This window comes from Haliotis rufescens, unplaced genomic scaffold (assembly GCF_023055435.1).
Source record: "Haliotis rufescens isolate VD_foot unplaced genomic scaffold, xgHalRufe1.0.p SCAF_6, whole genome shotgun sequence".
Taxonomy (NCBI): Eukaryota; Metazoa; Mollusca; class Gastropoda; order Lepetellida; family Haliotidae; genus Haliotis; species Haliotis rufescens.
In genome coordinates, this window is record NW_025964334.1 from 1,374,095 (window position 1) to 1,387,168 (window position 13,074).

Below are 13,074 nucleotides of genomic sequence, written 5' to 3' on the forward strand. Positions count from 1 at the left end.
CCCATACATGGGTAATACCATGCAGCTCCAATACATGAACCAGGACCAGATGGACCCATATATTGGTAATACCATGCAGCTCCAATATATGAACCAGGACCAGATGGACCCATACATGGGTAATACCATGCAGCTCCAATATATGAACCAGGACCAGATGGACCCATACATGGGTAATACCATGCAGCTCCAATATATGAACCAGGACCAGATGGACCCATACATGAGTAATACCATGCAGCTCCAATATATGAACCAGGACCAGATGGACCCATACATGGGTAATACCATGCAGCTCCAATATATGAACCGGGACCAGATGGACCCATACATGGGTAATACCATGCAGCTCCAATATATGAACCGGGACCAGATGGACCCATACATGGGTAATACCATGCAGCTACAATATATGAACCAGGACCAGATGGACCCATACATGGGTAATACCATGCAGCTCCAATATATGAACCAGGACCAGATGGACCCATACATGAGTAATACCATGCAGCTCCAATATATGAACCAGGACCAGATGGACCCATACATGGGTAATACCATGCAGCTCCAATATATGAACCAGGACCAGATGGACCCATACATGAGTAATACCATGCAGCTCCAATATATGAACCAGGACCAGATGGACCCATACATGGGTAATACCATGCAGCTCCAATATATGAACCGGGACCAGATGGACCCATACATGGGTAATACCATGCAGCTCCAATATATGAACCGGGACCAGATGGACCCATACATGGGTAATACCATGCAGCTCCAATATATGAACCAGGACCAGATGGACCCATACATGGGTAATACCATGCAGCTCCAATACATGAACCAGGACCAGATGGACCCATACATGGGTAATACCATGCAGCTCCAATATATGAACCGGGACCAGATGGACCCATACATGGGTAATACCATGCAGCTCCAATATATGAACCGGGACCAGATGGACCCATACATGGGTAATACCATGCTGCTCCAATATATGAACGATCTGATGATTAGCACAGCACCATAGTCGGAATGTTCTCATCTGTATAGTGAGTGAGTTGGGTTTAACGCCGCTTTTAAAATTATTCCAGTTATATCGCGGCGTGTCAGCTTAATGTGGGAGGAAAGTCCGAAGTGATGCAGGTCTCAGACGTTTACCACTTCGGTGAAACCCACGAGCACGAGTCATGGTGCTGACAAACCTAGAAACATAATCGGGGCGAACCGGGATTCGAACCCACAATCATAGGATTCTGGCGTGCCCAGGGGACGCAACTCTGCACAGCGAAACGCGGCGCCTTAGACGACTGGGCCACCCGTGCCCCCTCTCATCTGTATAACTGTTCCAAACTTTACAAAACCCTGGCAGAAACATCTGTAGACACATTTGTCCAAGTGAACTGGCAGTCATGGCAGAAGATGCAAGGTAACAATAACCAAAGAGAAATAGGACCTGATATTCTTTCAGACCAGTTTGGCCCAACTTGCTCATCATGCTCATTTATGGAACTACAATACAGATGACAACATGACATCATTTGTTTCTAGATCTGAATAACAGTTAAGATTGTTTACATGAAAAAGTCCTTGGGTTTTTACCTTGTTGCACAGACAATGATGATAACACGACACAACTTTCACCATAACTCTTAACAACTTGCTGCAGAACACACATTAGCTCTAATTAGGTTGGGAATAAATAAATAATAAAATGTTGATCCAAGTCTCTAAATAACTCTAAGTTATAAACCAAGTAAGCCCAAGTAGAGCTGGTAATGGCTTTGTATCTCATCAAACACGTACACGTTCTCGCAGCACAATGAGGAGAAGACAGACAGGGTCAGTACAGGATGACGAGATGCTTGAACATTGGAGCTGTGGGGTCAATGGTGGCCTTCCTCTCATATATCATGCATACATCTAGAATACTTACACAAATGTCTAATTACATAGTATACAAACTTGCCTCTTTTCGACTTGTTTTGTTTCATTAAATTTGTTGTTTCACGCCACACTCAGCAATATTTCAGCAACATGATGGCAGTCTGTAAATAATTGTGGACCAGACAATCCAGTGATTGACACAATGAGCATCGACCTAAGCACAACGACATGCATCAACCATGTTTTAACTACATGACAAACTGTCTGGTTTCAGGGTAACTTGCATAACATGCAGGAACACTTCTTTCACACTGACATCAACTGTCATTCATTTTCTGACAAATATATGCCCACAGATGGTTTGATTTTGGGTGTCTGATATTTTATCAATGTGTTAGTCTTGTTTAAATAGAGGATTCCTGCATCACTGGCGTTTACTGCATAAACATGACAAAGGGGCTTCACAAACACCCCCCCCCAGGAGCACACTTCCTCACAACGGGTCTATGTACGTGGTGCTGTGCGTGAAGGATACTAGTTTTTCCTGCTGCATCAAGCCCCAACATGAGTATTCTCATCTCCTTGTTGCCGAACACCTTGGACAATAACTTCCCCATCCCGGCTGGTCAGTTGGCCAATCCCAGCTTTCACCTCCAACCTGCAACACCAACAAAAAAAGGTCACGGTCAACATACTACTTCAACAAAACAAGGTCACGGTCAACATACTACTTCAACAAAACAAGGTTACGGTCAACATACTACTTCAACAAAACAAGGTCACGGTCAACATACTCCTTCAACAAAACAAGGTCACGGTCAACATACTACTTCAACAAAACAAGGTCAAGGTCAACATACTACTTCAACAAAACAAGGTCACGGTCAACATACTACTTCAACAAAATAAGGTCAAGACATCACCAACTGCAATGTGAAGAGAACAATACCAACAAAGCAAGGATCAAGGTCAACCTATACCCACTTGCAATACCAACAAAACAAGGTCAAGGTCAACATTTTCATTATCATGATTATGTCTAGGGTATGTATGAAACTCGGTCAGTGCATTCTTCTGACTATATAAGGGAGCTTAGGATAAATCGCAAAGAACAATGAAGAACAAAGTTCTATCATGACGTCATTCGAACATGTGGTCACAACTTGATGACGTTGGACAGCGTTACTTTTGAGAGGGAAGTGTCTTAGCGAGTTGGTCCCCAGAGATGTAGTTGGACAGCACAGATGAACGCAATGGCCAAACAGTCGCACCCAAAAGTGGGAGAGATATGACAATTGGTATGGGGAGAAAAGGTACACATCATCAACGTGAAACTTGTGAGAATATGCGAAAGACCAAATTTAACTCGCGCCCCTCATAGTTTATTCTCCTTGCAATGTTTTATTGTATGATAAACAACTCCCACTTGTCATTTATTTCTTGGTTACCAGGGTGTGTTACAAACCTATTGTCTGTGTTAATGTACTTGAGACTCCACGGTCCCGACAGTAAGCTAACAATGCCAAGATCTAATTTTCATGCTTGTTTGCCAGACAGAAGGTGAACATGGTGAACTAGCTTTCTGTATATTCACTTTGACAAATGATGAAAGTTATCTCAGCTGGGGGTCCAGGCCAGACTGAAATCATCAACAGATGGACACAGCTGGGTTTCAAAGCAGCAGAACCCTACATATCTGCAGGGGCTCCTGTAAATGACCAATCTCTTGAGTATTGCAGGGACAGCTGGGCTAAAATTTACTAGACACGGGCTTCAGGTCAGTGGTCTTTAACACAAACTGAACTAACAAAGTATTGCATCAAAGATTGTGCAAACAAGACACCTCCAAGAATATTTTGTCCTTAACATATGATTTTTTTAAATTAGTATGTTGTGTAAAAGTGTATAAAGTTTGGTTTAACACAGCTTTGAACAGTATTTCACTGGAACACTAGGTGTCAGCTTGATGTGGGAGAAAAGCCTGAAGCAATCCATATCAATATTGTGAAACCAACAAGCTTCGGCATGGTGCTGACAAACCTTAAAATATAATCAGGGCAAATCTAGGATTCAAACCCACGCATATACCTAAAGATACAAAAGTCTTGCAATGTTGACAATATTTGAAATCTGTTGAAATCAATAATGGAAGACAACAGGGCCCCTCTCAACAAAGTAGCCTTTCTACAATGACTGTTCTACTCTACCTTAAAATATGGGAGTTACGATCGTGTCCGCGTCTTGATCTGATCAGTGACAGTGATGGTATGTATCTGATGGTTACGATAATGATGTTATTGTCAGAATGACCTGACATAGTTGTCTGTTTGTTATCATCAAGATAACACCAGAAACAGCTACTATTAACACATATGCCCAGGCCTGTAAACATTGTTGAGACTGACGCATGTGCCTTGATAAAGTACAAAGCAACACGTTCTCTGGGTTTCTGTTGACAGTTATTTCTATTCATCATATAATGGGTAGGTTTCTCGGCAGGATAAAGCCAACGGATAATAACGATAACCGTTGGGGTCAAATGTGGATAGAGATGCAAATATCAAAGGTCAAGTAGGGACTACTTTCAGTGTTTATAAACAAACATGGCGTCGCCCTTGTAATTCGGCAATTGAGTCAGAATACATTACAGAGATAATTGCTATCATTATCAAAAGAACAGTCTAATATATACTTAAAATCAGTGTCTAACTGTGACGTCGCTAAGGCATTTTATAAGTTTTAGCAACTTTGGAGATAGACTAGTCTCATAGACTAGGGTTAGAGTAGCTTCCCTTTGACAAAGGGCAGTTACTCTAGTGGACAGTTCGATGGATTGCCGCGAAATGCAAGTAAAAACAATTTTTGTTTTGCATATATGTTGCTTCGCCACTGTATAAGAAACAGATTTCAGTTGGAACTATATTGGCTACTGTCACTGTCCGACTGACACATCACTTACCCTGTGACGTAATAAATATTAATGCGTGCATTCCAGGAAAACTTGCAATGTTTAGGTAATGTTTGTGAGAGAGGGAAAGCGATTTCCAAGCACAGAATTAAGAGAATGACAGTAAATGATAAAGAGGTTATCACGCTTGTGTTTGGGTTTAGCGAGCCTTGTGGTTTGGTGTGGCATGCACTATTCCGGACTAAAGCTGATTTTATAGTGCTATCCGACTGAGATAATAAGCTGAGGTTTACCATTAATGTCCCAATCTGACACAGTACACAGATTCCGAAACCAACCAATCCTTGTTTTAGCCCCTGAATGTAAAGTGGCAGGCAGGGCAACAACAAATACCACCCTTTAACGTCTTCTGGCAGGCACTGTCAGGGATCGACCCCCCAATGAATAAATGCAGTCAAGGTTGATTCTAGGTTAGAATTGGTCCTATGCTGGCTGCAGTAGGGACTTTATGGACCAGGTGGTACAGATCGGCGACTTGGTTGTGTAAATGCACCCCAACAGTTTGGATCGTTGCTCATAATATCAATCACTGGCTTGTCTGGTCCAGACTCGATTATTTACAGGCTGGTCTAATAGCTGGAATATTGTGTGTGGCATTAATCAACATGCCAAGTAATCCCCTGGATTTGTACTGATATCCTTGTTACTATATTATGGAGCTACATGAAGCCAGAATACATTAACCATTACAAAGAGTGAGTGAGTATGGTTTTAAGCCGCTTTTACGAATATTCCAGCAATATCACGGCAGGAGACACCTCAAATTGGCTTCACACATCACACTCTTGTCGGGAATTGAACCCAGGTCTTCAGCATGACGAGGGGGGCACGGGTGGCCCAGTCGTCTAAGGCGCCGCGATTCGCTGTGCAGAGTTGCACCCCTTGGGCACGCCAGAAACCTATGATCATGGGTTCGAATCCTGGTTCGCCCTGAATATATTTATAGGTTTGTCAGCACCATACCCATGCTTGTGGGTTTCACCGAAGTGGTAAACGTCTGAGCGCTGCATCACTTTGGGCATTCCTAAGCTGACACACCGTGATATTACTGGAATACTGTTAAAAAAGCGGTGATATACCCAACTCACTCAAAAACCTGAAAACTTCATATTTTCAACCAACCCATCAACAACCTTGATTAAAAAAATCACTGTTCCTCATTAACTTCAAATGATAGTGATCTAGGGGGCCAGAATATATGCTGACCTTCGAACCCTGAGTTTGAAAGATACTCTGAATATCAGGTGACAAAAACTTGGACATTAGACCAGTGGTAGCTTGACCCCACTCTGGCAATCAAACACTTCACAGAGACTGCTTGAGTAGGACTCTTATCAATTCTATAGAGCTGAGTGTTAATGAAAACAGGCCGCCCTAACATAATGTCAGATAAGGGCAGAAAGTTATTTTCTCAAAATCCTTATCATAAAAAATATCGGAAGTTTAACATGTTCCAACCTTGCTCTTAACGTCATGCTAATCATACACACAGCATTGTTCTTGCTGCAGGACCACCTACTCAATTCTGGCATTACACGTTCAGATAAATGGTAGGGAATTTCCTATTCCTGTAGGGAGCTGCATGATCACATACCATGTTATGATATTGTGTGCGGCAGTGGTTCAAGTGTCCACCGAGGAATGTGGCTGTGCCGTAACTGCAGATATCCTGACAACTGCTGCCGCCTCGTCATCAGCTCCGCCTAGGTCAGACTTACTCATACTGGGCTACACACTGCTTATGTTAGTAGACTCAGTACCCTGCTGTAGACACAGAGACATCCTACATGCAGGCCACGACACTTGTCTTATACATCTGTCAGTCACTGTGGGGCCAGGGGATTGTCCAGCCAGGAGGTGGCTCCCCCTTATTAGTCCTGCCTTTGTGCCCTCCTGCATGTCATAAACATGCAAGGTGCTCGTCCATTCTTTTCATGACACGTACAGTCCATGTAATAGACCAGCAACAAATAGCCTATGAAAAGTCTTCCAACATAATAAATCTCCCTAAGTAAGAAAATATATGCTGCTTCTAATTCTGATTTCATCATGTTCATATATAGCAGGGCTTGATTTAAGGAACTTGATTTATCTCGCACCAGGTGCATGTTGACATGAATAGCTAGTTGCACCAGACAAACAGGTTGCACCTGGTCCCATAAATTTATCCAAGATGAAACAGAATTAATCTAAATCAGTACAATCCTTGATCTCTGATGATTGCACAAATAAGTGATGCAGTAGGGTAAATACAAACAAATTCGAAATTGTTATTACATGCACATGCATGGTGTATGTAGACATAAATAGTAAGTTGCATTTTCACTGGTGCATGTTTCATACAGCTTAATCGAGCCCTGTAGCCAACTGGAATTGCCTATATTTATCATCAAGACAGGTTTTCATTATTCCACTGACATCGTAGAGGGCAAGTCATGTCACTAACTGATGGGTTTACTGGCTCTTGTGACTTTCTGGAATTTATATCTAATATATAGACTATTAACTTACTACTACTAGACTCAAAGAAAATTGACGAGACCTGGCTTCAGGCTACTGTCTTAGCATGGTCAGGTTACACAGATACACCAGGGTAACTGTTCCACATCCTGCACATAAAGTCACTGACCAACTTCTGTGAAACCCAAGTCACACTGTAACAGGTCAAGTCCCCTGTGATAGACTGGATATGTTTTCCTCACCATGTTCACCAGGGAGTTCCCCTGTTGCTATACAAGCTGTAACATCACGTCCTGACATTAGTCACCAGAAATACACATTGTACTTCTGTGGGGAATCAAACCCAAGCCTTCAGTGTGACAAGCAAAAGCTTTAGCCACTAAGGCATTAATTATTAGTTGAAATCACATTTTCAAGGTCATATAAATAATAACAAGTTGTCACTGTAAGAAACGGGAGTCCTTAGACACATATCTAGACTTGCCTATTAAGAGGATAGAATTACTACACATCCATGGATTTTTCTTTCAGAACAGCCTTGGAGCAAGGCTAGCCACTAGGCTACCACCCCCCCTCTTTAGTCATGATCATACACCCTGAAAATAACCATCAACACGATGTCCTTACATTAACCCTGACAACACATCAGTGGTGGAGAGTCTACCATATGAAAGCTGAGAACATCCTGTCAACTCCCGTACACTGAACACTTGGCGAAAGAACCTGATCTCTATTCAACTCCCCTATATAAATAACTTGCACTGACACCTGTTGGGAGGAGGAAGTCATTCACACCCCTCAAACCATGCTGGATATACCATCCTGACCCCCTGATACATATCCCAGCTGCAACCTGGCTGGGAGCAGGGGAGGGAAGGGAGGGGGGGATGAGGTGATGGGAGGGGAGGGGGGATGAGGCAGACAGATGCTGGTTGGAGACAGCACGAACACCAGCAACATGTGCACATGGATGTGTGACAAAAACATTGCATTATTCCCGGCACTGCATGGAAAACACATCCCAGTTCAAGCCCGGCATGCTCACAGCTGCAGGACTGAGGAAGAATGCTTGAAAAAACGCAATGTCATCAAGAAAGTGACAAAACGTCTGGATCAGATGAATACTGAACATGCTGAAGCTTAAAAACACACACAATGGCTCCTAAGACAGGGATATGTTGACATCACCATTATACACATGCTACATGGGAACTAGTCTGTCAAACAGACCCTGAAACAAATATATCCAATACAGCCCATGCAAGTGTATGTTTGGCAAGTCTAGATTGAAAATGAAGAAAGTCTCTGAGCTCCTTTTTAGTATATTTTATAACTATACTTCAACAACTGTTTTTTCTATAAAATATGTTCATTTCATAGACTAGATGTTAGTCTAGAGAACAACCATAAAGTATTTTTAATGCATTTCGACAGAAACATATTTACTAGGACTGAGCATTAAGTTGCCCGATCCTGCCTAGCTCTCGCCTCACACTGAGAGTCACACAACCTGTCCACGTGCATTGTCCATGTTCATAATATGCTGATACATGCTGAATTTCTATTGAGCTTAAACTGCCATAAATATCAATATACAAGTTGACTGGCAATGTTTGGTGGCTTGTGGTGTTTACCGATGGGCTAATTATTCACACCTGACGTATCAGGGTTCATGTGCGGCTGACAATCAATGTGTGAACCACACAACCTCCACCTCCATTCCCACAGAAGGATACACTTGATGTCCCACCACACAACGGCATGAGCAGGCATAGTCACAAATGTTCCCTTGGGGCACAATATGACTGCTTATGATTAAAACCTTGCTGATAAGCAAGCCTATTAATTCTGTACACAAGAGTGAAGAGCTTCCTACCAATAATACTAGATGCAGACACTTAATTTATACCAAACAATTCTATACCGTGTATACTACAGGTGAAAATAGTCCCATACTGAAGGCAGTGTTGCACTGAGGCCTGAAAGTGTCCTTGTCATAACCCTACAAGATTGGGGACTACATCATGTAGACGTATGTCATGAGTCATGGTATCATGTGTATCACAACACTGTATTCAGCCATGTTGGTGTGAATTTCATTACATGCATACACTAAATTTATACGAAACAGCTCTATACGATGTATACCACAGGTGAAAATAGTCACACACTAAATTAGGCAGTGTTGCAATTAGGTACGAAAGTGTCCTTGTCGGAACTTATGATATATATAAATGTTTACGTGCCTTGATTGAAAATAATGTCATATCTCTCTATATAATGTACATTATGTATATCCACCTCTCATGTCTATAGGTATATTTATTCCCTTATGTAGCTAGTTTGTACCCTGCCCTACGAGGGTGTTCTGTACAATAACAATTCTTGATTCTTGATTCTCACCATACCTGCCTACTGTGAACTCTACAAGACTAGGGGACTACATCAGGTAAACTTACACGAGTCACGGTTCCTTGTGTATCACAACACGTCATTTCAGCTGTGTTTGTGTGAACATCCTTAGAGATCACCCACTTTGCTTACCTTGCATTATCAGCTAACCTCGATTCATTCTAACTGTATTAAGCAATCAGATTCATCTCTCTCTAGTGATAGGCAGTAAGGTAATCCTAGTCGGATGTAGTGCAAGTCCTAGCTAATGCTAGTCTGATGTAATGCTAGTCTGAGGTAATCCTAGTCCGCTGTAATGCTAGTCGCTAGTTGGAGGTAATGCTAGTCGGGTGTAAAGCTAGTCTGACGTAATGCCAGTCGGATGTAATGCTAGTTGGAGGTAAAGCTAGTCCGCTGTAATGCTAGTCGGAGATAAAGCTAGTAAGAGGTAATGCTAGTCGAAGGTAATGCTAGACAAAGGTAAAGCTAGTCTGACGTAATGCTAGTCGGAGGTAATGCTAGTCAGAGGAAATATCAGGATGGTTTATTGCAAAACTTAATTCTACAAAATTGATACAGAACTAAAACATGAGTTGATACATGGGTAAGAATAGTCTGGTGTAAACTCGTGCATGTAAGTGCTGCAACAGGAAACGGCAAGGCCCCCAGGATCCCCCCATTATTCCCACACTGTGAAGTCACATATGAAGCATGACTCTACTAATGAAGAATCTATCATCAGAAGGTAGCTAAAGACATCTATTACTGTAACCATGGCAACCATAGGGGCAATTATCCTGATTATCCTAATCCCATCTGTCAGCCATGCTGTATCTACCTGTGATGATTACATTTCTCCCTGTGAAACATGAAGGTTCACACCTGGGGCATGACGTCTGACACAGAATCGGTTGGAAATCAGGGGCAGTTAGATGTTCTAGCTCTTATCTGGATCTATGGGAAACATTAGTCAGGTGTCTCTATATCCCAACAGCACTTTCAGCCATTTCTGATGTGGCCAGTCTGTGACTCCAGCCGCTGGTCTGGAGCTCAAGTTTAGAAACATCTTTTGATCTTTAATGGCTAATAACAGTCTACGTCTTAGAATAAAAATACTGGCAGGAAGCGGCAAAGTATGAACGAGTCAACATGGCCAAGTCCCCACAGAATTCTCACAATATGGAATGAGAGTGGTACGCTCCAACCATGCTGACAGTGTTTTTTATAAGAGTTTATAATCAACAAAGTTTCAGATGGCCACCAGTCATAGACTGATAAAATTTCAATTAGACAGATGGTTTTTTTTAAGTACATGTAGTCAGACTTTTGACTGATAGAAACGCTAAGCAAGGTGTCACTTGTTTCATAATTAAACAATTAAAGAGTAACTATCAGGGATTAGTCCTTGCATTATCGATTCAATAAAAGAATGCACAGCCATCAAAAATTGTAAATGAAATTCTGGGCAGCACATGTCTTTGCATTGTACTTTCTGAATCATAGAGTGAGTGAGTGAGTTTGGTTTTACGCCGCTTTTAGCAATATTCCAGCAATATCACGGCGGGGGACACCAGAAATGGGCTTCACACATTGTACCCATGTCGGGAATCGAACCCGGGGCTTCGGCGTGACGAGCGAACGCTTTAACCACTAGGCTACCCGACCGCCCCTCTGAATCATAGAGAAACCCTGTCAGGAGCTTAAGTGACTTTGTCAAGCACTTTTCTTATCACAACGTTCATTGGCCAGATCGTTTTTTATTAATCCAATGACGAAGGGTCTTGCATTGATTTGTCGTTATGGTTCGTACACCACTATTTGATTTGTAAGCACATGGCATAAGCAATTTTTGTGTTTTCGACTTATCGACTTTTGCCATTGACTTATTACATTTCTTGGGTCCAAGTCATTGACCTATATTATACAGATTTTTGTGTCAAAATCACTGCTCAAGGGAGGCTCCAGGGGTTCTTTAGGTCTGTCTTACAATACTGAATCCCGAACCATCAACTTTTTCAACTCAAGTGGTCTGAGAAAGGGCGCCTTGACATTCATCCCTAATTTGAACGTGTTATGTAATGCACACCTTCAAACACTATTTAATAAAACAATAATCATTTCAGAGTACCCCTGCAAAAGACAGGTATATTATTCATGTTATTCAGTATGTATTTAAAACGTGACATAATTTCAAATGTTTACAATAATTGTCAGGAAGGGGTATCTGCCTTAACTTCCCAAGGAGCTTACTGACCCTAGGAAATAGACTCCCTCCACATGCTCCAGTACATACTGGTATCCATGGCATTCAGCTTAAACATCCTATCAAACAAAGCCCAGAAACCAGCAATTTGTTACATTACAATACTATGGTAATACTATTGATACAGTGGTACAACTTCTGCAACAAAGGAGACAAGGGCTTTAACAAGTGTAATTTTTCAAACAGTCATGCCCATAATCTTAGGATCAATAATCCTGATTATTTCCTGGTCAGAAAGTATGTTGAACATGTAAAGCTGATTATGGACTTCCTTGTTTTACGAGCCACTCCTATGTCAGTCGTACATGTCCTACTGCAGTAAGTTCCTCAACAAGCGCCAGGCTCAGATAGCTTATCAACAGGATTCAACTGAAATTGGCCCCTTGTGCAAACAAAACCTGATGATCCCCAAATTATGGCCCTGATAAAATACAAATACTGAGTCTAAGTGACAGATGCCTGACAGTGATCGACATGAAGAATGAGTCCCGAGATCATATCGACTAAGGTACTTCAGCAGGAAAGTGTGAATCATGGTGAATGAATATTGTTTAACACTGCAATCAGCATTATTCCACAATGTAAAAACGCAGCCTGTCTATAATCTGATCTGGACTAGACAAACCAGTGGCTTATCATGACATGCAATTACCCAAGTCAATAAGCCTGATCATAAGCCAGTTAAGTCGCCTCTTGATATGTACAAGCAAGACCAGATCCCTAAAGTTGCCTCCGACACAAGCATATGTTACTGGGTATCTTGTCTTACCCAGAATCTCCACAGGAGACAGTCATGAGCAAGCTGATATCCAACTTGTCAAACTTCAAGGCCACATAAAAACACGATGTAAATGTGTAATATGCATGAACATGATGAAACAGCAATTGCCTCTTGCTGAAATACCGAAGTGGCAACAAATGTGATCCCTCTCTGGATGAGCAAGAGAGGTAATCCCCAGCATGTCACGACACAACTGCTCTACTGACAACTGTTGCCCGACTCTAAGACAACACGAGTCCATGTCTGCTACAGACGAGGCGAAACTCAAATATCACACGTGGATCTTGATCAGGGGAGGGCAGGCTGGGATGACAC

At 42.0% G+C, this 13,074-nt stretch overlaps 1 protein-coding gene across 1 annotated transcript in view; it reads right to left on the minus strand.

The window, feature by feature from the left end:
* The window catches only part of LOC124116849 (ADP-ribosylation factor 6), a 36,873-nt gene that overhangs the window by 12,414 nt on the left and 11,385 nt on the right, over positions 1–13,074 (minus strand). The window contains exon 2 of the mRNA XM_046478408.2: positions 2,432–2,554. Within this exon, the coding sequence (XP_046334364.1) occupies positions 2,432–2,513 (82 nt within the window). The 5' untranslated portion in view covers positions 2,514–2,554. The remainder of the gene's footprint in view (positions 1–2,431; positions 2,555–13,074) is intronic.